The following is a 27624-nucleotide window of genomic DNA, read 5'->3' on the forward strand; positions in this document are numbered from 1 at the left end:
CGTTCCACAGGACTACATCCAGCATCTCTACGATCGTCTCCATGGGAGAATAGCAGCCTGCATTGCTGCGAAAGGTGGATATACACTGTACTAGTGCCGACATTGTGCATGCTCTGTTTGTATCTGACCCCAAGAATGTGTCAATAAAGTTTCCCCTTCCTGGGACAATGAATACACAGTGTTCTTATTTCAATTTCCAGGAGTGTATAAGGAACACAATGTTATACCACTGGAAAAGCACTGTTTTAGGAAATCACAGTTGTGCTCGAACCGTCCTTTGGATCGATGACGGCAGCACTTAAGCAGACAATGCAGATCTACGGGATGTTCAGACGTTCCCATTGCAAATTTCCAGGACTTGTAAAGGGGAGTGAGTACATAATATTTTGAATGGGAACCCATGTCTGGAAACATAGCATTTCCATTCTACAACAGTTTCAATTCAGATGTGTAACGTGTCCATGTTTGCTGAAGGACTCAGAAAAGTCTCTGTGTTGCCTGTTCTCATATGTGGCAGGGTAGATAGGATGGTGTGTGATGTCAAATGGTCACCTGATATTGTAATGCATCGGAACTATTTTGAACAAATGTGTTTAAGTTATTAATGGATGTGTCATAATGTTTCCTTTCAAATTATTACCTAATAATTGTACTGCGTCATGCCAAATCCAGTTCCTCAAGCAGACGTGGATGAGTTAAACATCTGAATTGAGACCATTGTAGAATGGAAACAGTATGTTTCTAGACATTGGTTCCTGTTCAAAGTACTATGTACTCACTCCCCTCTGTAAGTCCTACCAGTAAAAGTTTGTAATTGTAATTTCTCTGTGCTCTTTTGATGCTCTCTACATCAATAATTTCGCCAGTGTTGAATAATGATGGCTTTAAAATGTAATCTATACAAGAAGCTGCCAAGATTCTGCTCTGCCAATTTGATATTGACGCCACAGTCGCCTAGTTTGTGTCCAAAGGGAAATTGGCAGCACCATTTGATGAACAAGCTCTGGTGGTTGTGTGTTGTCAGCTTCTGAGCTGTGTGTCCTCTATGCTATTGATTGCAAAAATAGTTATGACAATATGTTTTGAAACCATATTGCCTGGAATGTCACTTTCTATTTAATTATATAGTTTCTTTTAATTTGCTTTATGGATGTCTTAGCTATTTTGCTATTTTTCACCTGTGGAGATGTTTCTTGAGAATGTTTGTGGACTTTCTTTCATTTTTTTTCTTCCTTCTTTATACAGCGTAAAACTTTCAGTAAAAAATACTGTGTATGTAAGATATGTGATTAATGTCTGCAGTTGAAGTGAGATTGTGTCAAAAGCTGATTAGTGGTTTTTCCAAATGTGTCCATGCTAATTTAGATCAACACTGAATCTCTTTCAGTTGATCCAAGTTTAGTATTATACAACATAGTGAATTTTTCAGTTGGATGTGTTTTCTGAAGTGAAGTCAAATTTTATCTTCAGTCACTGATATTTTTACAATCTGCTCTATGTAGGACCTTTGTGTGCTAAGAATTTAGTTTCACAAAATATATTCAACAATTTTACATTTATATCACAAAGGTGAAATTGAAAGAATGACATGTAAAATATTCTGTGGAGATAAGATTCTGTGATAACCTTTTTAATCGAGATAGCAGTTTCCAACTTACCACCACATGGAACACTCTGATGCGAAACTGGTGAAGGCAGCAGATTGTATAGGTGGCCCCCACCAGGACATGGCACACAAACCTGCCAGCACACAGAGACACCAAACACCGCCAGCTGTGACTGTCCCCACCATGGGCTCTGAAACCCGTTCTGGAGTTGCACGATTGGTTCTGCCAGCACAGACAAGGCAGAGGATCTTGTGGCCCAGTGGCTATAAAGACCTGGACAGGACACGAACCTGACACTTTGCGTGAAGATGACAAGTAGGAAACTTCTTGAAACGTTGCCACAGATTGACATCCTAACTCAGCTGATAACCCGAGAAGACTTCATTGAGATTCACTGAGAAAGTGTAGATTTGCATAAAATATTCTGTGTGCAGGGTTCCATCTACCTCCTCCTCGATCCCCCTCCGTCTGGTACCCCATTGTCCTATTATTAATCATCAAACCTTCTTAAGAAACAATTTCAGCATCTTTTTGTAATTGTTATTTGTGGTAAGACAGTGGTAAAGATGGAAATCCTACCACCTCTTTCCCTTGACTCCAGTGAGTGCTCCAGTGTTAATGCAAGTTAACGTGTAAAATATTCCTTAATATTTCTTACGTAGTGCAGCAAAAACATTAAGGTGGCTATTATGGTATTATTTTTGGGAAGTTGCTCTTTATGCTAGCTCATCAAAGGATAACTCTGAAAGCTACCATGTTTTCTTTCTTTCTTGTGTGGCAGTTGACAACTGAACACTTCTGCTTTTCAGTGAGTATTCTCCTGTAACCCTACAACATTTTCATTCTTAAGAGCTTTCCCCAAACTTTCATTAGCCATGTATACAATAGTAGTTTATTGTGAGTCAAAAGCTTTTTATGGGAAGAGCATTATCAGTCATAGCTCCAGTCCATAACGTTGTTTTTTTTTTTTAAAAAAAAACTTGTTAAATGGCTTGCTCACATCAACCAGTTTTCTTTTTCCTATGTCCATATACTTGCAATATTCTTAATTTGCAGAAGAATCCAGGCACTGTAAGGACACCAGAAGAAGACAGGGGACGCGAGAATTTCACAATGGATTTGATTGTTGATGTGAACAAGAGTGGTGCCATATCACATCATATTGCAGCTATGTGTGGAGAAGCATCTGATGCTACATATACCAGAGAACAAGATTTGCAACTATGGGCAGCACGTCCAGGTCAGTATACATATCAAGCTTTGTTACTAAATGCTTTTTCAGGATGTTCGTGCATTATAAAAAAATTTGAGTTGTATAAAATGGAGGGACGTCGGGGAAATTGAGGCATGCTCCTAGGTTCTTTACCACTTGGTTTGAGCAACGTGTGTAACTTTTGAAGTATAGATTTAGATGTAGATGTAGATTGTCTTCTGTATGTTTCAGTTCAGTAAAAGATTACCCTTGAAATACCTTCAGAAAAAGGCTTCATACAAAATTTGTAATAAAATTTCTCTTTTTCAGAAACGCTTTTCTTGCCATTGCCTGTATGAATTTTATATCCTCTCTACTTGACTAGCGTCATTTATTTTTTCTCGCAAATAGCAAAACTCATGTTCTACTTTTAGTGTCTCGCTTTCTAATCTGTTTCTGTCAACATCACCTTACTAATTCAATTACACTCCATTACCCTTGCTTACATTCAGTTACCCCTATTTTACTTTTGTTGGTTTATTTTATAACATCTTTTCAAGGCAATGTCCATTCCATTCAACTGCTCGTCCACGTCCTTTGCTGTCTCTGACAGAATTGCAATGCCTTTGGCAAACTGAAATTTTTTTTTATTGTTTCTCTCTATAAAGTTTGACTAACATTGGGGATAGGCTATAACCTTGTCTCGCTTGCTGCTTAGCCATTGTTTCCCTTTCATGCCCCCTCAAATTGTGTAACTGCTATCCGGTTTCTGTACCGGTATTTTACTCCTGACACCTCCACAATTTTAATGATTTATTCCAGTCAACACTGTCAAATGCTTCATCTAAATCTACAAATGTAAGTTCACCTTTCTTCAGTCTGTGTTCTAAGATAAGTATTCTAAGATAAGTATTGCCTCACATATTCCTACATTTCTTCAGGACCAATTTTGATTTCCCCCAAGTCTGCTTCTATGAGTTTTTGCATTCATCTTTAAATAATTCTTTTCAATACTTTGCAACTGTGACATATTAAACTGATGGTTCTGTAATAGTCACATGTGTCAACATCCGTGTTCCTTGAATATTCTGTTTGCTAGTATTTTGTTCAGTAGGTGACCAGGCATAACTGCATTCAATACTTTTCATAACTCAAGGAACATGGCATCAGCTTGAGTGTCCGTTTAAATTGCCGTTTAGCCTCATGATCGAACAGAGCAAGCTAGGTTTCACAAGGTTACCGTCGAAGGAGTCCATTATTATTTCTGCAGATAAGATTTTTTTGTCTCCAATAAGATAACAATACACAATCATAAAACTACTTCTAATTCTTCTTCTTCTTCTTCACTTCTGTGCTATGTCAATTGTGGCCTGTTACATTTCCCATCATTGTATTGGTCCGCCATTTTGGTTTAAAGTTCTTTACCTGACATGCTAGTCCCTCTGAATCCATTCTTTGTAAGTATTCATTCCATTTCTTTTTGTTTTCATTGAGTTTTCCTTTCACACTCCAAATTCTCAACCTCTTTCAGATATCTTCATTTTGTATTGTATCTGTTCTTTTACATCCCTTCACCACCCTAAGGAATCCCGTTTCTGTTCCTTGTATTTGTTTTCCATGTCTTTTATTCAGTACCTGTGATCTGCTCCCATGTAATAGAGTTGGCAGTTAAAGTTCTAATCATTGTTCCATAAATTCTTCCAAATATCTTCAACTTAGTCTATGTATCTTCTCCGAATTCATGTAATATTTTACATCCAAGGTATTTTACATCTATTTTTTAAAGTATAAAACATGTTCCAAAGTCTTTTAGTGGATTGACATACATGATATAGGCCCAGGATGCACAATTTCAGTTCTGAAGTCACTAACCACTCTAACAACTTTGCTCGCCGCAACCCCTTTATCTGAATATGAAAAAATAATCCCCCCCCCATATCTCTTTATGGAGTTTGTTTGACAGACAAACTGTTCGAACAGCATCATATTGTTTAATAGAATACTAAGGTTCAACATAATCAGGGCAAACATTAATACATACCAGTACTATAGTCTAGTGGTCTAACACTTCATTTTTTTGTATCATTGTCTTTGGTCAGAGAAGTTTCACTTATCAATGGCAGCTCTTGGGTCAAACTCAGATAGAGAAGGGTCATTTACAGATACCAGCAGCAAATTCTCAAGTGTATCTGTTGTCAGCCAAGCCCTGTCTTCAGTTTTCAGTCTGTTGTGACAGCTGAAACCTCACTCACATGAAACTGTGCTCACAAGTAGAACAGCATAAAATCTGAGAACCTGGAGCAGATTGGGGAATCTTGCGGAAAAATTTGATTGTAAATAGTCTAAGAGTGTGATTCAACATCAGTGAGGGAAACAAAAGTTTGTATTCTGCCCACTCACGTAGCAGAACATTCACTTCCTCATCAAAGAGAATTTGAGTCAAATACATGAAGACCTTTTTTATTTCTTCATTTCAATATTAAAGAATTTTGTCGTGATGAGGCTAGCCTAAGGTGTCAAAAACATACAGAGAGGTAGTAACCATCTGATGAGGTAGATTGCAACCTTTGTGTGATGTACTCCTTTGCATTTTTTATAAAGTTACTTGTTACAGTCTGGTATTCTTGCTCCCAAGTCTAAATGTTTGTCAGCTGAACATTATTAATTTTTCCTGAATTTTTTTACCTGTTCCAAAAACCTTTGTTCACTTGGCCCAGCAGTAGAGTGGAAGTCCTCCAAAACTGATATGCAGTGTTCAGTTTTCATTTTCAGGGACCAAGTAAGCAGTTCCTTATATTATAGTGTCACACTTAATGGTCTGTTTCCAGTAGAAGTACAAGAGAAGGTAGTGAAGCATAACACATTTAAATTTCTTTATACTTTTCAGCAAACCTTTGGCTTTAGCAGCGTCATTCTCATTTCAGTGGACTACCTGTTCAAGGTGGGTCACATCTTGTTTCTGTGGTTGCAGGAGAGCTTGAATGATACTCTTTCTCTTTGCTTACTAGCCACCTGATGGTGTGAATATCACTCAATTTGCAAATTTCTCCTCACCTGATGGTGTGAATATCACTCAATTTACAAATTTCTCCTCCTAGAACTTGTACTGTTTTGTTGATCTGTGATAGAATTTGAAAATAGTTCTAACAACCAAGTAAAATGCTTTGAGATGTTCATATGTCCTATGGGGATCTAACACGGCAAACAGTGTACGAGATGATAATGCTTATCAGTTTTGGGGAAAGAGCTTTCATTTGCACAGCTAATCATGATTTATGTCTAACCATATTTGCAACACCATCAGTACCTAAACCTATAACATTTTTCTCTGTATTCACTTGGGCCTATGACCTTATCTAAATAATCTGTCAAAGCTGTGAAATAACCAGTGGAACTGGAGTCTGGTAGCTCTGTTACACCTAAAATGTCGTCCTTGATGTGGCCACCTTTTGCATTAAGGTACTAGGTCTACAACTTTGCTTCCGCCGTTTTTTCTCGGAGTTCGTGGCTTTATTGCGAAAAACTAACCAAAAAAATTATGATTCATAGTATTACCCATCGTTGGCCACTACATTCTCCCATCTTTCGGATAGCATATGAATCCTGTGGCAGAAGAACAGGGCATCTTTTGTGGGGATACATGAATCGATTCAATTTTGCACTTGTTCATATGATCGGAAGTGCTGATCAGCCAGACTGTGTGCCACTGATCGAAAAAGGTGGTAGTCAGAGAGAGCAATGTATGGAGAATAAGATGGGAGGAATAGGACTTCTCATTTCAACGTTTCCATGTATATTTTTTGACAGGGTTTGCGACTGGGGTTTTGCAACCTGCTGTAAAATTAATTTTACGTGTCTATTGCTGTATTTGTGTTTCAGTACTGGGCTCAAACGCATCAGTTGCTTTTGATAATGATGTCCTGAGACTGTCTTTGTCTGTTTCAGTAACTACGAAAACGTTTTGTCTTGCACTGCCATGCCAATCTTCGACATCAAAATCACCATTCTTAAGGTGTTGAGAACATTCTCTGCACGTTCTTCCACTAATAATTCCCTCACCATTGTACTTACCCAACATTTTAAGAGCCACAGCCGCAGATTTCTTCATGTTAAAGCAGAAAATTAAAACTTCCCACAAATGTCGAGAAATGGTACATAAGTTGACGTACTTAATCGAGAATAACATTATGATGCCATCACAGATCGACTAATATTTTTATAGCATTATATTTACAGATGCCTAAGCTTATTGTATTACACCTATGATCAACCACCCGAACCCTACTTGCTGCTACTGCTGTCTATTGCAAAACGGCGGAAGCAAAGTTGTAGACCTAATATCTTACATGCACATGTGCATGAACAATTGCATATTGATCATTGGAACCTAGAAGACTGGTGTATTTACAGTTTTCCAATTTGTGTATGAGGTGATGCTTCAGTGTGTCCACTGTAAAATGAATGAATTCTCTGCACAGTTTTTCATTGCCATACTGTGCTATCACAGTCACTATTTTCGTGCCAAATGCAGAAGGTGCACAAAGTCTTTAAATGGCTTCTCATGCTCAGCAATGTAATGTACTACATTAAACAAATATGTAAGGTGAGAAAACGTTTGACTGTAAGTTTTTTAATGCATCTGGCCATTGATGTTTCTGTGGATTGTTTCTTTACCTTTACACAACCAACATTTTTCGAGCCCTTCGTCGGACATGGGTGTGTGTGTGTGTTGTTCTTAGCATCAGTTAGTTTAAGTAGTATGTAAGTCTAGAGAACGATGAAAGTCTAGACCGATGACCTCAGCAGTTTGGTCGATGTTACTAGCTTGCATCTGTTCACATAATTTACAAAATGCAAGCTTTGTTGTGTCATTATACAGTAGCCACTCAAAATCGCTTAACTAGTCTATTAAATTTCCTTTTGGTTGAGAGTGGTGGTGTGACTATATCATCTTTCCTTTTAGGAGAATAGGAAGATGATATAAGTTACACTGTTACTACTGGCTGATTACGTCTCACAAACTGTAATTTGTTTTCGCTGCTCATGAGGAACATTCACATTGTCTTTCCCACATTAGTCACCAGCTGCACATGTTTCAGTGGATGTATTATGCTTAAAAAACACTGAATGTTTGCTTTTCTCTCTCCCATCATGATAACTAATCCGTCACAAAATTAGAAATTATGTATGTGTAGTTACAATAGTGTTGGAAAAGATAGCGTGCTACTTACCATAAAGAAGATAAATTAGCCGCGCAAAGTGGCTGTGCAGTTTGAGGTGCCATGTCATGGATTGCATGGCCCCTCCTGCCGGAGGTTCGAGCCCTCCATCGGACGTGGGTATGTGTGTGTTGTTCTTAGCGTAAGTTAGTTTAAGTACTGCGGAAGTCTAGAGAACCATGAAAGTCAAGAGACACATGACCTCAGCAGTTTGGTCCCTTAGGAATTCACACATTTAGAAGACATTAAACTGCAGACACACAATTAAGACACATAGAGGTTGTGGCCACAGCCTTCATTAGCAAAAGAGAAACACACACCATTCATATGCAAAAGCAAGCACACCTCACGCACACGTGACCACCACCTCCAGCATCTCGGGCTGGAATGTTATGTCACAATACAAGTAACCGTAAAATGTGAATACTAGAGATAGCAAAGCATACCATACCATACATTACTGCCTTTTTTAACCAGGACTTTCTCCTTACTGGCAACACTTGGTATGGTGTATACACACTGCTGTAGTAAGTGAGGTGTGCACGAGTTTGTTGTCTATACAATTCTGAACCTTGCCGTAGTGTATTTAGAAAATACAATAAAATTTACATGGAAGCCTGGATTGCCAGTTTTTTATTGCCAATGGGGAGCTTGCGATAATGAATTTTGTACACTCTATAGGCCTAGATTTATGGTCTAGAGGTAGCGCATTTTATTAGTAATCAAAAGGCCTCGTTCGCAGGTTTGAACCCAGCCACTTTTAAAATTTTGAGTAAAAGTCAGGAGCAATGGTGGCTGCTGACTGCCGGGATAAGAAGTCACCCCCATTTTGCCAACAGCCTCGTCATAAAGGACAGAGGAGCAGAGAGAGGTTCAGGGCACTCTCTTGGCTTTTTGGTGGGAAACTTCCCTGAAAGGCTGAAGAATCAGCAGTGATCAATGGCGTGAGGATGCAGAAGGTAATGGAAACCAGTGCATTAAAGACACATAGTGTGTACCCACATGACTTGTGGCCTGTAGCTGAAAAAGTGTCATAATCTCTCCGTTGGCAAATGATCCCTGAATTGTCACCTATTCAGATCTCTGTGAGGGGACTGCCAAGGGAGAGGTGGCTTTGAGGAAAAAAAATGGATTAAATAGTGCAAAATGATAATGTCCTATGAGTCACTGTGTGGAATGTCAGATGTTTGAATGTGGTAAGGCTCAATCTAGATTAGTGGGAATCAGTGAAGTGAAGTGGAAGGAAGACAAGGATTTATGGTCAGGCGAGTGTAGGGTAACATCAACAGCAGCAGAGAATTGTACTATGGGAGTAGGATTTGTTATCAATAGGAGGGTGGGGCAGAGAGTGTGTTACTGTGAACAGTTCAGTGGCAGGGTTGTTCTAATCAGAATCGACAGCAAACGAGCACCGTCAAAAGTAGTACAGGTATTCATACTGATGTCAAAAGCCAAAGATGATGAGATAGAGATAGCATATGAGGATATTGAAGGGGTAATTCAGTACATAAAGGAAGATGAAAATCTAATAGCCATGTAGGATGGGAATGCAGTTGTAGGAAAAGAGAAGAAGAAACCGTTACGGGAGAATATGGGCCTGGTAGTAGGAATGAAAGAGGAGAAAGACTAATTGAGTTCTGCAATAAATTTCAGATGCTAATAGCAAATACTCTGTTCAAGAATCACAAGAGATGGTGATATGCTTGGAAAAGGCCGGGAGACATGGGAAGCTTTAAGTTAGATTACATCATGATCAGGTAGAGATTCCAAATCAAATATTAGATTGTAAGGCGCACCTAGAACAGATATAGACTCAGATCACAGTTTAAAATCAAATAAGGTTGAAGGGATAGATAACATTCCATTGGAGTTGCTCAAATCATTGAAGGAAGTGGCAACAAAACCATTGTTCATGTTGGTATGAAGAATGTGAGACACCAGCGATATACCATCAGACTTTTGGAAAAACATCATCCATACAATTCCCAAGGCTGCAAGAGCTGACAAGCACGAGAATTTATAGAACAGTCAGCTTAACAGCTCATGCATCCAAGTTGCTGACAATAACAACAGACAGAAGAGTGGAATAGAAAATTGAGAATCTCTTATGACAATCAGTTTGGCTTTAGGAAAGGTAAAGGCACCAGAGAGAGAGAGAGAGAGAGAGAGAGATATCTGATGTTGCATGGAAAAAACATTTGACAATGTCAAATGGTGCAAGATGTTAAAATTCCTGAGGAAGATAGGGGTTAGCTATAGGGAAAGATTAGTAATATGCAATGTGTACAAGAACCAAGAGGAACCATAAAAGTGTAAGAACAAAAACAAAGTGCACAGATTGTGCTGACTGTGTGGAATGCACACAAAAGTTTTTTTTAGATGAGGGTATCTCCATCCAGTCCAGATAATAACAACTGTAGGAAACGCAGAAGTGTCAATGTAAGATCGAAAGAAATACCTCCCACAGGTGAGAGTATTCAAATCCTAATGGCACCTGCCAAACCATTTGCAACAAAGTGCCATAGTTTGAAGCACTCCTGAAATGCAATGAAGTTCACATAATACTAGGTACAGAAAGCTGGTTGGAAACTGAAATTGATAATAGTGAGATTTTTGATTAAACTTAAGTGTGTATCAGAAGGGCAGGTGAATGGGAAATGGGGGTGGTGTGTTTGTCGCAGTAGACAAGAAACTCAAATCCACCAAAATAGAGATTGAAACTGCATGTGAGATCGTTTGGGCAAGACTCAGTAGCAGGGGTGAGCATAAAACGGTAATTGATCCTTTTGTCACCCACCAGACTCATCTCCTGATGTAACTGAAAACCATACAGAAAACCTCAGTTTAACTGGACATAAGTTCCTCAGTCATACTGCATTCATCAGTGAAGACTTCAATCATCGTACAATTAGTTGGGAAAATAAATTTTGTTATTGGTGGGCATGATATGACAGACTGTGAATGTCCCTTCTCACGATGGAAATATAATGAATCTAATAACAACAAATAGGTTGGCCCTCTTTGAGGATGTCCACATCGAAACTGGTATCAAAGACTGTTATGCAGTTGTGGCCATAATGATTACCAAAATACAAAGAACAACTAAAATAATTGGAAACATATATATGTGTTCAATAATCAAACAATGGAAAATCCAGGACGGAATGTAACAATACCAGAGAAGGAAAGTTGCTACTCACCAGGTAGTGGAGATGCTGAGTCGCGATAGGCACAACAAAAAGATTCACACAATTAAAGCTTTCAGCCATTAAGGCCTTTGTCAGCAGTACACACACACACACACACACACACAACTTGCACACATGTCTGCAGTCTCAGAGAGCTGAAACCACTCTGCGAACAGCAGCACCAGTGCGTGATGGGAGTGGCAACTGGCTGGGATAAGGAGGAGGCTGGGGCAGCGAGGGGGAGGGATAGTATAGTTTGAGTGGCGGACAGTCAAGTGCTACAGTTTAGAAGGAGGGCAGGAGAGAAGGTGCGGAGGGGGAAGGGGTAAGTAATGGAAAGGTGAGAAATAAGAGAAATTAAAAGACTGTGTGTGGCGATGAAATGATGGCTGTGTAGTGCTGGAATGGGAACAGGGAGGGGGCTGGATGGGTGAGGACAGTGCCTAATGAAGGTTGAGGCCAGGAGGGTTACGGGAACATAGGATGTATTGCAGGGAAACTTTCCACCTGCGCAATTCAGGAAAGCTTGGTGTTGGTGGGAAGGATCCTTTTGGCACAGGCTGTGAAGCAGTCATTAAGATGAGGGATATCATGTTTGGCAGCGTGTTCAGCAACTGGGTGGTTCACCTGTTTCTTGGCCACAGTTTGTCGGTGGCCATTCATGCGAACAGACAGCTTGTTGGTTGTCATGCCTACATATAATGCAGCACAGAGGTTGCAGCATAGCTTGTAAATCACATGACTGGTTTGACAGGTAGCCTTGCCTTTGATGGGATAGGTGATGTTAGTGACCGGACTGGAGTAGGTGGTGTGTGAATCTTTTTGTTGTGCCTACCGCGACTCAGCATCTCCGCCATATGTTCAGTAAATTAGATACAAAATCAGTAGTGTCATATCTCAGTGAGGAACCTGAAACTCTCAGCATAGGGCAGGAGTGTGTAGAGGAACTATGGCTCAAGTTTAAAAGAATAATCGACTATGCACTGAATAGATATGCGCCCAGTAAAACAATTCTCCAAGAAGGGTAGGAGAAGTGATCCACAAAACTACATTCCAATATTCTTGACATTAGTTTGTTGTAGGATCTTGGAACACATTTTATTCTCACACGTAATGAGGTATCTTGAACAGGATCAGCAACTCATTGTCAACCAGCATGGATTCATAAACACTGATCATGTGAATCCGAACTCACACTTTTCTCACATGACATACTGAAAGCTTAGGATTAAGACAGTCAGGTAGATGCAGTATTTCTTGATTTACAAGAAGCATTTGACTCAGTACAACACCTACACTTTTTGTCAAAAGTGTGATCATATGGAGTATCAAGTGAAATTTGTGACTGGATTGAGGACTTTTTGTAGGGAGGACACATGTTGTGTACGATGGAATGTCATCATCAGATTTAGAAGTAACTTCAGGTGTGCCCAAGGGAAGTGTGTTGGAACCTTTTGCTGTTCATGTTGTATATTAATGATCTTGCAGATAATATTAATAGTAACCTCCAACTTTTTGCAGGTGATACTGTTATCTCCACTGTGTGAAATAAGCTGCATAAATATTCAGTCAGATGTTGATAAGATTTCAAAGTGTTGCAAAGATTGGCAACTTGCTTTAAATGTTCAAAAATGTAAAATTGTGCACTTCACGAAATAAAAAAGTAGTATCCTGTGATTATAATATCAGTAAGTCACAACTATTACAAATACATGGGTATAACACTTTGTAGGGCTATGAAATGGAATAACATGGGGTCTGTCGTCGGTAAAGCATCTACATCTACATCTACATGACTACTCTGCAATTCACATTTAAGTGCTTGGCAGAGGGTTCATCGAACCACAATTATACTATCTCTCTACTATTCCACTCCCGAACAGCGAGCGGGAAAAACGAACACCTAAACCTTTCTGTTCGAGCTCTGATTTCTCTTATTTTATTTTGATGATCATTCCTACCTATGTAGGTTGGGCTCAACAAAATATTTTCGCATTCGGAAGAGAAAGTTGGTGACTGAAATTTCGTAAAAAGGTCTCGCCGCGACGAAAAAGTCTATGCTTTAATGACTTCCATCCCAACTCGTGTATCATATCTGCCACACTCTCTCCCCTATAACGTGATAATACAAAACGAGCTGCCCTTTTTTGCACCCTTTCGATGTCCTCCGTCAATCCCACCCGGTAAGGATCCCACACCGCCCAGCAATATTCTAACAGAGGACGAACGAGTGTAGTGTAAGCTGTCTCTTTAGTGGACTTGTTGCATCTTCTAAATGTCCTGCCAATGAAACGCAACCTTTGGCTCACCTTCCTGACAATATTATCTATGTGGTCCTTCCAACTGAAGTTGTTCATAATTTTAACACCCAGGTACTTAGTTGAATTGACAGCCTTGAGAATTGTACTATTTATCGAGTAATCGAATTCCAACGGATTTCTTTTGGAACTCATGTGGATCATCTCACACTTTTCGTTATTTAGCGTCAACTGCCACCTGCCACACCATACAGCAATCTTTTCTAAGTCGCTTTGCAACTGATACTGGTCTTCGGATGACCTTACTAGATGGTAAATTACAGCATCATCTGCGAACAGTCTAAGAGAACTGCTCAGATTGTCACCCAGGTCATTTATATAGATCAGGAACAGTAGAGGTCCCAGGACGCTTCCCTGGGGAACACCTGATATCACTTCAGTTTTACTCGATGATTTGCCGTCTATTACTACGAACTGCGACCTTCCTGATAGGAAATCACGAATCCAGTCGCACAACTGAGACGATACCCCATAGCTCCGCAGCTTGATTAGAAGTCGCTTGTGAGGAACGGTGTCAAAAGCTTTCCGGAAATCTAGAAATACGGAATCAACTTGAGATCCCCTGTCGATAGCGGCCATTACTTCGTGCGAATAAAGAGCTAGCTGCGTTGCACAAGAGCGATGTTTTCTGAAGCCATGCTGATTACGTGTCAATAGATCGTTCCCTTCGAGGTGATTCATAATGTTTGAATACAGTATATGCTCCAAAACCCTACTGCAAACCGACGTCAATGATATAGGTCTGTAGTTAAATGGATTACTCCTACTACCCTTCTTGAACACTGGTGCGACCTGCGCAATTTTCCAATCTGTAGGTACAGATCTATCGGTGAGCGAGCGGTTGTATATGAATGCTAAGTAGGGAGCTATAGTATCAGCGTAATCTGAAAGGAACCTAATCGGTATACAATCTGGACCTGAAGACTTACCCATATCAAGCGATTTGAGTTGCTTCGCAACCCCTAAGGTATCTACTTCTAAGAAACTCATGCTAGCAGATGTTCGTGTTTCAAATTCTGGAATATTCCATTCGTCTTCCCTGCTGAAGGAATTTCGGAAAACTGCGTTCAATAACTCCGCTTTAGCGGCACAGTCATCGATAACAGTACCATCGGCACTGCGCAGCGAAGGTATTGACTGCGTCTTGCCGCTTGTGTACTTTACATACGACCAGAATTTCTTCGGATTTTCTACCAAATTTCGAGACAATGTTTCGTTGTGGAACCTATTAAAGGCATCTCGCATCGAAGTACGTGCCAAATTTCGCGCGTCTGTAAATTTTAGCCCATCTTCGGGATTTCGTGTTCTTCTGAACATCGCATGCTTTTTCCGTTGCCTCTGCAACATTGTTCGGACCTTTTTTGTGTACCACGGGGGATCAGTTCCATCTCTTACCAACTTGTGAGGTATGAATATCTCAATTGCTGTTGCTACTATATCTTTGAATTTGAGCCACATCTCGTCTACATTCGCATAGTCAGTTCGGAAGGAATGGAAATTGTCTTTTAGGAAGGCTTCTAGTGGCACTTTATCCGCTTTTTTAAATAAAATTATTTTGCGTTTGTTTCTGATGGATTTGGAAGAAATGGTATTGAGCCTAGCTACAACGACCTTGTGATCACTAATCCCTGTATCAGTCATGATGCTCTCTATCAGCTATGGATTGTTTGTGGCTAAGAGGTCAAGTGTGTTTTCGCAACCATTTACAATTCGCGTGGGTTCGTGGACTAACTGCTCGAAATAATTTTCAGAGAAAGCATTTAGGACAATCTCGGAAGACGTTTTCTGCCTACCAACGGTTTTGAACAAGTATTTTTGCCAACATACCGAGGGTAGGTTGAAGTCCCCACCAACTATAACCGTATGAGTGGGGTATTTATTTGTTACGAGACTCAAACTTTCTCTGAACTGTTCCGCAACTGTATCATCGGAGTCTGGGGGTCGGTAGAAGGAGCCAATTATTAACTTAATTCGGCTGTTAAGTATAACCTCCACCCACACCAATTCGCACGGAGTATCTACTTCGACTTCACTACAAGATAAACCACTACTGACAGACACAAACACTCCACCACCAATTCTGCCTAATCTATCTTTCCTGAACACCGTCTGAGACTTCGTAAAAATTTCTGCAGAACTTATTTCAGGCTTTAGCCAGCTTTCTGTACCTATAACGATATCAGCTTCTGTGCTTTCTATTAGCGCTTGAAGCTCAGGGACTTTTCCAGCGCAACTACAACAATTTACAACTATAATTCCGACTGTTCCTTGATCCAAGCACGTCCTGTAATTGCCAAGCACCCTTTGACATTGCAGCCCATCCCGCACTTTCCCGAGGCCTTCTAACCTAAAAAACCGCCCAGTCCACGCCACACAGCCTCCGCTACCCGTGTAGCCGCCAGCTGAGTGTAGTGAACTCCTGACCTATTCAGCAGAACCCGAAACCCCACCACCCTATGGCGCAAGTCAAGCATATGGTAGACTTCAGTTTATTGGTAGACTACTGAGGAAGTAGTGCTATGAGACTACAAAGGAGATTGCTTACAAATCACTTGTGTCGCCAGTTCCAGGATACTGCTAAAGTATGAGGGATCTGTACAAAATAGGACTAACAGGGGATATTGAACATATACAGAGGAGGTCAGCACGAATTGCCACAGGTTCGTTTGATTCATGGAACAGTGCCACAGACATACTGAAAAAACTGACCTGAAAGACTGTTGGAGATGGACGTAAACAACCCTGAGAAAGCCTATTAAACAGTGTTTCAAGAACAGGCTTTAAATGATGACTCCAGGAATTTACAACAACCCCCTACATATTGCTAACAGGGATCGTGACGATAAGGTCAGAATAATTACTGCATGCATAGACGATTTTGCAATCTATTGCAGTTCTCCACGGACCTCTCTCACTGAGCAGCATCTTCAGCGGTGTCTTGGTCATCTTTACTCCTGGAGTATCGACAATGGCTTTCGTTATTCCACTGACAAAACCATCTGCATGAATTTCTGGCGCCACAATTGGTTTCTCCCACCATTTTTACGTCTTGGGCCTGTTGCCCTTCCGTTCATTGATTCTATGAAATTCCTGGGGCTCATACTCGATAGGAAACTCTCTTGGTCCTCCCATGTGTCTTACCTGGCAGCCCACTGTATGCAGTTCCTCAATATCTAGTGTCCTCCTTACCTGGGATGCCGATAAAACCACCCTCCTCCATTTGCAGCAGTCCCTTGTCCATTCAAAACTTGGCTATGGGTGCTTTGTCTATGTGTCTGAATATCCATCCCTCTTTCACAGTTTCAGCACTATCCAACATCGTGGCATCTGTTAGGCGAATGGTGCCTTTTACACTAGCCCAGTTGTGAGTGTATGCTGAAGCTGCTGAACTACCTCTGTCCTACAGCTGTGACTTTCTTCTCAGCAGGTATGCATTCCATTTATCTACCACGCATGGCCACCCGTCATGTCCCTCCTTCTTCAATGATTCCTTTGATCGCCAGTGTGGCACGCGTCCATCTTCTCTGTTACCTATGACGGTACTGGGCACTATGCACTGTAGACTGAATAATTAGCTTGACCCCCCACGTGCTATGTCACGCAAAATATACATATATTTGTTACACCCAACACTCAGCTTAATTGAACAGCCCAGGGATGTGGCTGGTCTCAATGTTTGGTTATGTTTTTCGTCAAAGGAGCCAGCTCACACCTCTCGTAACCTCAATTTTCACGCTGAAATAAAAATATAATAGAACAATGCAGGCAGGTACTGTGGTAAAATTAAAAAAAAAAAAATTGAGTCACTCACATTGATTTATAATTTGAACAAGTAGTTTATTTCTGTTTTTCCATGGAAGTCTAAACACTTATGAAGTCTGAGGGGCTTTTACATAAGGGCAACCATTCGTAACTGATGCTACAACACTTCACTATAAAATTCATATGTTGCGATCATGGCACTCGACAGTCTGTTCACAGTTCACAAAATACATTGTTGTCTGCTGTCCTAAACCACTATATTGCGCTCAACTTGGATCATTTTCGAATGTTGCTATATACGTACTTGTCCCCAAATGTGGCTACCAACCCACTATTACCCCCAGATGGACGGCATGTCCAGCTCCTAGCGTCGCTGAAAACTCCTCAAAGATGGCCACCCTATTTAAACCTCGCAATGACTGCCTAACTCAAAACGATAATTGACAAAAAAATTACGAATATTTTAAAACTAAACACACATGGTACATTGACCAAGTATGGAAAATTTCCTGGCAATAACAATTTAAAGTCCAATTTTCTGTATCTGCCACCAATTTTTCACAAATAATGTTCTTGTGGCCTGATTTTGCTTTTCCCGGCCTTTATTATACTACACATAAATAAGCAAATAACAATAAATACATACTCCCCTGACTCCTTAAACTTTAGAATGCTGCCGCTAGTTTCATCTCTTTAAATTTATTTAATACCAAAAACACAGATTTTCTCAGTTGAATCCCATGTTATGACCTCTCATTAAAAAATGGTACAGATTCTGCTAAATCAGCTATGATTGCTCGATGCAGCTCTACTAGCCACATCCATATACACTTTGTGTATAGTAATCGGCCAAAGCATTGCCTAGATATTAGCTTTTCAACTTTCATAAATTTACAATTTTAAAGACAATATCTTTTAAACTATTATATATTTTTGGGTTTTTCCAAGGCCATGTAAATGCTAGCCACTCGCCACGGCCCCGTAGCAACTACCAGCCACGTGTTCTGTGGTGGGGAAACTGCCGCTCTAATCCCCCCCCACAGCTTGTACACTCAAAATTACCCTCACTTGCTACTCCATAAGTGCAGTGTATGGTGCCACAAGTAGCACCAAAGCCCGTCTGTGCCCTCAGAAACAAAATAATACACAAAAATAAAATCTACATATGACAGAAAAATAGACATGAACACGTCCCTAAATTATCTTATGCGGCAGCACTTCCTACCCTAACTTAGCTAAAGTTATGCTATTTATTCATCAGCATTTCCATAATGCTGATATGACTGGCCAAAGGTTGTAAGTAACAAAACATAAATGAATTGAAGGTGGACCAGCAATTTTTCTTGAAGCCCTCTAAATAGTCTTTTTTTTTTCAGTCTTTTTATTTCAATGCACTATATTTCTTAGTAGAATTTATGCAGCACATACACTAAGCACTATATATTTTGCTGTCTTCTGTGGTGTACCTCTAACTTGCATCAGTGCTGGAGCTCAGACCTCGGGCACCATTCTCAAGTTCTCCTGCCAGGCAGCTAACCCAATTCTACCAGGAACAAACAAAATTCACCTGATCAATTTCCTGTCAGTGAAGGTGTCTGGGTACCAAGAACGGGTCGGTCTGCTATCCAGACTTGACACAGTTAAAGCCAAATTTCAGGGCGAAACCTGACAACAAACATACAGATGGTAGTGTTACCAAGAAATACATACTGGCTACAGGTTTTTCTTGGATCGTAAAAATTTGTTCCATTCAAGAACAGAAATGGCCCAAATTGTTGCAACTGTACAACATTGAGACAAGATTTCTCTAACCAAAGTGAAACTAAAAGAAATATGTGACCTGAATAGTACTCAAAAATGTATTATATAATGGGTTCCAAGGTAGGTTCCAGCAACAACCCTGTCTCTAGTTTTAACCCAAACAATAATCTAACTGCTGCTCAGTGACCAATGAAAATTACAGCGCTGCAAACTGAATAAAATCAAATACATAAATACCACAAGGCACAACATAATCCACAAATCAGCCTATATTCCCCTGATTCCTAAACATATAAACAAAAATAAAAACAAATTATATATCCCTCCAAATCTAGACATTTCTTCAGTGGATAAAAGAACATGTTATATGTATACTGTTGTGTTATGTCCACTCTATAACACAACAAATGTTTCGTGATAACCAAATTTATTTGACCTCTGTCACTCAAAACAAAACTTAAGTTCGACTACACAACACTTCGCTGGCTGTAGTGCCAAGGAGGAATCAGTCACTAGTAGAGAATACAAGTCCAAACCACTGCCAACCAATCGATGCCGACGCGTTGTAAGTTTTACAGCCAGGGACTGGATTCGCATTCGGGAGGACGTCGGTTCAATCCTGTCTCTGGCCATCCTGATTTAGGTTTTCCGTGATTTCCCTAAATCGCTTCAGGCAAATGCCGGGATGGTTCCTTTGAAAGGGCACGGCCGATTTCCTTCACCATCCTTCCCTCGCCCGAGCTTGCGCTCCGTCTCTAATGACCTCGTTGTCGACGGGACGTTAAACACTAATCTCCTCCCTCCTCCTCCAGCCAGGGAGGTCACAGTACGGTTCGGTCGTCATGAATCCAGCAGCCAGATAGTAACACAGTCATCGGTAAAGATTGAACTGGTTAAACAGGCTCAGGGAACTCGCTTATATCTGCAGGTCTGGCCAATCAGAGTGTTGGTAGATGCTGCCCTTATACGGTTTCTCTCTCTGGTGGCAAGGGCAGCGCCGCGAGGGTAATCGTATCGATAGTGGTGTGTACGCTGCCTCCAACCCAGTGACGACGTGTTTACTTGCGCCAGTTGTTGACATCGTGTGCGGCGCCAGCGGTAGTTGCTGTGTGTCATGCGTGTTGTAGCACGCTGTACCGAGTTGACGGCTGCTGTGGAGCGACCGATACGACATATACCATTCAATTCCATATTCTCATCAGTCAGTCCCATGCTGAACTATCTCCACCCCCATGCACCAAAAAAATTTGCGAGACCAAATCACAACCACCACTCATGAAAAATTGAATCAATATTTGTATCGTTATAAATAATAAGAAAAATGCCACTCAATGTCCCTCTCTCACATTCACATCCTGTCATGTTCATATGTGCTGTACAGTGGTTACAACTGTTGTAGCTTGTATCACTAGTCATTGTGAGAGAATTAGCTGTGTCAACCAGCTGTTCCACAAATTCAAGTACCACTATACTTTTAACAAGATAAAAATGAAAACCACTAGGCCATCACGAAAATTCTTAAAACTAAACACACATATAAATAGTACACTGCAACAAGGAGTCCCTAGTGAAGAAAAAAACACCTTAGCTGACATACACATAATTATCCTCAATATAAAACACCATTAAGTAAACACTTATGCTTATTAAAAAAAAAAAAAAAAAAAAGAGAGAGAGAGAGAGAGAATTCAACCCCCATTACAGTGGCTGTTCATTTAGGTGAGGGCAGCTTACCACAACAAATGGGCAGTGGTACAATTCAAAAAGCTTTTAGATCTCTCCATCTAAATCCTATGTCCATTCCTTTGTCTTTACTAATATTAGGCCACCCACTTTGTACTTTGTAGGCTTGTATCTTAAATCATGCCCATGTTTTCTCTGTAAGTCCCTTTTGTCAGTTGCCCAGTAATTAGCTTCTGTCTCTCTTGTTCAGAAAAAGATGTGCCTGGTGCAAAGCTCACTGCCTCAGCTGTCAGGTTGGCTGCCTTTTTATTCCACACTACTGCATGAGGTGTGAACCCAGGGGCACTGCTTTCCACGCTGTTCATGATGTCCTCAAACTTGGACACACATTCGGCCCAGGTGGTATGTTTATGGCTGCAGTATGTCCTGCACAATTGTCTAAGCTCACGCATATAACTCTTAGTTAGGTTTCCTGATGGTTGGTAAACTGAGGTCCTTACGTGTTTCATGCCTCTCTGCTCCATGAAGTTCTCCCATGCCTTGGAGGTGAATTGGGACGCATGGTCAGAGAGCACGGCTTTCGGCTTACCAATTTCGTTGTAGTAAGACTCCAGTTTTTTAATCATACATCTTTACATGTTTGAAAAATGCATCAACTGCCAGCAGAATGTACTTTTATCCACCCCTACTACTTGGTAACGGGCTGAACACATCAATTGCTAGGGGCTATTTAGCGTTTTTTGGCAAGATGTTTTGCATCTCCCCTTGACTGGTAATGGTGTTGTGTTTTACTTTCTGGCACCTATCACAAGCACTTAGTAGCTTTCTCACCCTACAATCCATGTTATTGAACACCACATAGTCTTTTAGTACCCCTATACATTTTTGTGCCCCATAGTGCCCATGGCTCAGATGCACATTATTGATTAGTGTCTGAACATTTTCCTCAGGCCAGCACAGTTGCCACTCCTCCTTGCTTTCTTTCTTTCTTTCTGCGGAACACCACCGCTTTAAATATCTTGTAAAAACTGTCCAACTTCTCATGGTCCTTTTTACCCAGTCTGGTCTTAGCTAGCTTCAAAATTGGATCCACATTGTGTATCCGCCTCATGTCCGTGCATGTGCTCCTAATCTGTTTTTCTTCTTCAACACCTGCCATATACATCATCTTAAATTATGTACACTCATCCTCCTCTTCACTGTTCCCCTCACTTCCAATTGGCGAGCGTGAGAGAGCATCTGCGACCACATTTTCAGTGCCCCTCACATACTCTATCTGGTACTGGAACCTCTGTAAGAACATTGCCCACCTAGTGAGCCTCTTATTCAACTGGCTACAATCGTACAAATAACTAAGGGCCTCATGACCCATCATTACAATAGTCTCATGCCCTTCCAACTATATCCGGAACTCCATGAAGCCCCACACCACTGCCAACAATTCCTTTTCAAATGTACCATAGGCCCACTCACACTTAGTCAGCATCCTACTTGCAAACAATGTAATACAGTGTTCCATCTTTCTGTCAACCAACTTCTTTTGAAACAGAGGAGCACCTATCCCATAGACTGAGGTAACAATGGCAAGGTAAAATGGGAGTAACATATCTGGGTAATAGAGTAAGTGAATTAAGTCTTAAATCATTTATGAACTTTTGGTAAAACCCTACCATTCTGAGGTATGATTTCAATTGCTTGCGATTTCTTGATTTGGCGCACTCCACTGTTGCCTTTATCTTTTCTTTGGTGGGTACAAAACCCTCTGATGACAATACATGCCCTAAAAATTTTATTTCTGCTTTCACAAACTCACACTTTTTCAATTTCAGAACCATCCACTCATTTCTCATAGCTGTAAACACATGTTGCAACAAACTATAGTGTTCTCTCCAAGTTGATCTAGCAATCAGGATATCGTTTATGTAAATTGTCAGTCTTCTCATGAGCTCACTTCCCAGCACATAACTGAGAGCTCTCATGAATACAGCTGCAGATATGCATAGTCTAAAAGGGACTACTTTGTATTGATAGGCCCTGCCTTCAAACTGGAAGGCAGTATCTTTCTGCTTTTCATTGTTAAAGGCACTTGCCAAAACCCGGCCGTTAAATCCATAGTTGTTAAGAGGTTTACATTTTTGAACCCTAAAATCAATTCATCTATGTTCTCAGGGTGGTCAGTTTCCATTACAGTTATTTTGTTCGACCTCCTAGCATTTAGAACCAAGCACACCGATTTGTCCTCCTTGACAACTACTATTTGGTTGCAATATTCACTTCTCCACTGTTCCACAATTCCCCATTCTAACATACGTTGTAGTTCTCCTCTAATTGCCTCCCTCTCTGCCAGTGCTAGGGTACCTGAGCTTAATGGATTCATGTGGATTCACTCTGAATGAATACTCAAAATCAGTCATCTTCCCTGGTTTTTTAGAAAACACATCTTGGTTTTTTCTTTAATTGTTATAATTCTGCCATCTCATCCTCAGAAATCCCCTTTGTACCATATGCTTTACTCCTTATCTCTTTCTCAACCTCCATCTCATCCATTAAGCACTGTGCTATATGCAAACTAGCCACCAATTTTGCAGCATTGTGTGCATTTTTTAATTTAACCCTTTTTCTTCCCTCAACAGTATTCACTCCCACCATTTAGTCCTTGCAATCTACATATGCCTCATATTTACTCAGGAAATCCATCCCCTACACCATATTCATACTTAAATTTGGGACCACCAAAAATTAGTGACTAAATACTTCACCTTCAGTGTTTACATCTAGAACTCTACCTCTTTCCTCATTGGTTTACTGAAAGTTCCTGTAGTATTTTTAATTCTCACCCCTATGACCAGAAATTCCACTGTTTCCCAGTTCTTAATATGATCATAAAAGCTCTCTACCACCACAGACACAGAACTTCCAGTATCCACCAAAACAGTTTCACAGACCCCTGCCACACCAACAGTTATTATCGGCTGCACCTTTTCAGTAAAATCGTGCTTCAGTTCTGTTTCGGACACATGTACGCTATCTTTAGTCGTGGTGCACCCCTGCTCTTCACTAAAAGATTCAATACCCATATCCCCTGAAAATATTAAATCAAAGGCCTCTTTAATTCTAGAGTTTCCTACTCTCAACCCCCTAGCTTTCTAGAAACTCTGTTTTTCTTGCTCTCAGGTCTCTAGTATCAACTGCTAGTGCAATTTTGCAAAATTAACCCAGTCACCAGCATATAATCACACTCATCTTTCTCCATCCATTCAGTATTTAGCTCCTCGTGTATGGATCATTATTCACAGTATTATTATCACCTATAGCATCTTTTCCCATCATAAACACACACTCTTCATACAATGATTTAACAACTTTACCCCCATTAACTATCTCTTTGTAAGCATGTTTGCATACCTCACTTTCCTTGCCTAAATCCCTGATTTGTGTGGCATCATCGTGCTTGCTAATCTTCCAGTCCTCTGGTGCCCAGTTCTGAAACCATTTTGCCCTGGTTGTCCACTCATCAGAATCAAAATCACTCTGTCTTACTCTCCCATTCTTCCTTGAAAAAATGTCTGCCCAGCTTCTTCACTCATACCATTAGCAAACAGACATAAAATTAATTGAATCGGCAGAATCCCTCACTGTTTCAACCACAATATCAACACCTGCACCTCCATTCTGCACGTTAAAAACTTCACCCACAACTACTGCTCGTTCATCAGTTACAGGAATTATAGCCTGCTCACAGGTACATTCCCTGTCATTACTGGAGTGTGTGACTCCACATACATTAACACCACATTCTGCAACCTTGTGCTTCATATGAACATAATTACCCGTGACAACCTCTGATACAGGATCTACTGCCTGCTCACTGTTTAATACATTCACACTGATGTAGCACGTACCTTCCTGCATATCTCCATCTACAACATCATTTGAATAAGGCACTGTGGCCTCCACATAATTTATACCTCTTACCACTCGTGAAAGTTCCATTGGGTTCAATACATTGCTATTTCTGCTGTCATTCACATATGCACTCTGGACATCACAGCACACATTTTCTCCCTCAGGTTGCACAGTTGATACATGCTATTTACTTAACACAACTGCCAAGCCAATACTGTTTGAATCATTATCCTCACATTTTGATCCCTTTTGTTTAACAAACCCCCAACATTTATTTCTCCCTCCTGCTTCCTACATTTCTTATTATTTTTACTTCTAAAGGCTCTCCTCTTATCATGCTGATTAAACCAGCATCCAAACATCTCATTATTACCATAATTGCCTCCATTCCACGAGCACATCAAAAAGTATTTGTGGGACATGTCAAGAATGTGACCAGCGAAGTGTTGTTAATGTTATGAGCTTGGTAGAAAGAATGATAACTAAGTTTGGTGCTAGTTGTGCCTATGGTCTATCTCCATTCCACTGATCCTTTCTTCCCTCACTTTTAAATTATTATTATTATTATTATTATTATTATTATTATTAACATGCCCCCTGTTAGTTTGCTTATATTTCTTATTCCATACTTTCTCGTCCCTTGTTCCACTGCATTTGCTTTCATTAAAATACCTCCCGTTATTTTGCTTAAAACTATTCACTGATCCACCATTATATCTCCCACAATTCTTTTCCCATCTCTTGGTCATTTCCTGCATGTTCAATTTCTCCTCTCCCATCTCTGTCCCTGCATTGACCTTTGGTCACTCCTGTTTCCATTTCCCCATACACCTCTCTGGTATCTTACATCGCCATTAAATCTTTCCATTTATCCAAGTTTCATTTTGAATTATCTATCTGTTTTCTCTCCAATTACCATTCTGATTTCCTTTCCTGTTTGAATTATGGTGGTTATTAGCCCAACTCACATTATTTCTTGTCTCTCCATTATTCCTCTGATTATTCCCTGAATTATTACCCTGAGTTTGGCTTATAGTGTGTGGTCCATCCTCTCAATAAAATCCAAGTAACTTTCTATAGAATCTGTTGGAAAATGTATCAGTCCCCACAGTACATTTTTGGGTAACCTTCTCCTTAGAGTAGAAATCTGAGTCAAAATTTACGATGGCCTATCCATATGAACGAACTTTCTTAATTCCTCCAAACAAAATTCTCTCATGGTTTGTCTACCTCCTTTATAAACTGCCCCATTCAAAAAATCATTCTGTAATCTGCATTGTTTTGCTTGGCTCCAATACCTATTTATAAACATCTGTTAAAATATACTATATGGTTTAAATTGTTCACTACATTGATTTGCCCAGGTCTGAGCAGAACCATCCAACAATCTTTTTACCTGTTTAATTTTGTTATTGTCACTCATACCATCAATAAAACAATCCTTGCTGCCTGAGAATCTCCAGCATGCTACTTGCTGTCCCCTGAAAAAGTCTTACCACTGGGTACTTCTACCATAGGCCACCCCATACTTCTGTTGTTGTTGTTGTTGTGGTGGTGGTGGTGGTGGTGGTGGTGGTCGTGGTGGTGGTCGTCGTCGTCGTCGTCGTCGTCGTCAGTCCTGAGACTGGTTTGATGCAGCTCTCCATGCTACTCTATCTTGTGCAAGCGTCATCATCTCCCAGTGCCTACTGCAACCTACATCCTTCTGAATCTGCTTGGTGTATTCATCTCTTGGTCTCCCTCTACGATTTTTACCCTCCACGCTGCCCTCCAATACTAAATTGGTGATCCCTTCATGCCTCAAAAGATGTCCTACCAATTGATCCCTTCTTCTAGTCAAGCCACAAACTCCTCTTCTCTCCAATTCTATTCAATACCTCCTCATTAGATATATGATCTACCCATACAATCTTCAGCATTCTTCTGTAGCACCACATTTAGAAAGCTTCTATTCTCTTCTTGTCTAAACTATTTATCGTCCATGTTTCACTTCCATACATCGCTACACTCCATACAAATACTTTCAGAAACGACTTCCTGACACTTAAATCTATACTCGATGTTAACAAATTTCTCTTCTTCAGAAACGCTTTCCTTCCCATTGCCAGTCTACATTTTATATCCTCTCTACTTCTACCATCATCAGTTATTTTGCTCCCCAAATAACAAAACTCCTTTACTACTTTAAGCGTCTCATTTCCTAATCTAATACCCTCAGAATCACCCGACTGCTTCTCTTTCATGCCCCTCAACTCTTATAACTGCCATTTGGTTTCTATACAAATTGTAAATAGCCTTTTGCTCCCTATATTTTACCCCTGCCACCTCCAGAATTTGAAAGAGAGTATTCTAGTCAACATTATCAAAACCTTTCTCCAAGTCTACAAATGCTAGAAATGTAGGTTTGCCTTTCCTTAATCTAGCTTCTAAGATAAGTTGTATGGTCAGTATTGCCTCACGTGTTCCAATATTTCTACAGAATCCAAACTGATCTTCCCCTAGGTCGTCTTCTACTAGTTTTTCCATTCGTCTGTAAAGGATTCACGTTAGTATTTTGCAGCTGTGACTTATTAAACTGATAGTTTGGTAATTTTCACATCTGTCAACACCTGCTTTCTTTGGGATTGGAATTATTATTCTTCTGTTAGCCCCACATAATTCTACATTACTTAATCTACTGTTAACTTTGTCAAATTTCTACATTACTCTTTACAGTAATAGCAGCTTCATTTTCAATTTCCTTACATAGGTCGCCAGCTGTCTCTAATAATGAAGTTCTGGTTTCATCATAACTAGTCACAATCTTCCGATCCACATCAATCAGGCTTTCCTTGTCGCATCATTCCTTTTGTCACACAACTGCCTGCCTGAATCAGTTCCACCACTTAATTCAACGGCAACTGCATCAATCATTCAACTTTCCTTCTATCTCCTCAAATTTTTCTGATAAGTCCCCAAATTGATCATTTAATTCTCTAATTCTTGCCC

The 27624-nt window shown here is 40.3% G+C and overlaps 1 protein-coding gene across 1 annotated transcript in view; it reads left to right on the forward strand.

Annotated features, from left to right (window-relative positions):
* Nucleotides 1–27624, forward strand: part of LOC126278468 (out at first protein) — an 88485-nt gene that overhangs the window by 16108 nt on the left and 44753 nt on the right. The window contains exon 4 of the mRNA XM_049978611.1: nucleotides 2664–2847. Within this exon, the coding sequence (XP_049834568.1) occupies nucleotides 2664–2847 (184 nt within the window). The remainder of the gene's footprint in view (nucleotides 1–2663; nucleotides 2848–27624) is intronic.

The sequence above is a fragment of the Schistocerca gregaria genome, chromosome 6 (assembly GCF_023897955.1).
Source record: "Schistocerca gregaria isolate iqSchGreg1 chromosome 6, iqSchGreg1.2, whole genome shotgun sequence".
Classification (NCBI taxonomy): Eukaryota; Metazoa; Arthropoda; class Insecta; order Orthoptera; family Acrididae; genus Schistocerca; species Schistocerca gregaria.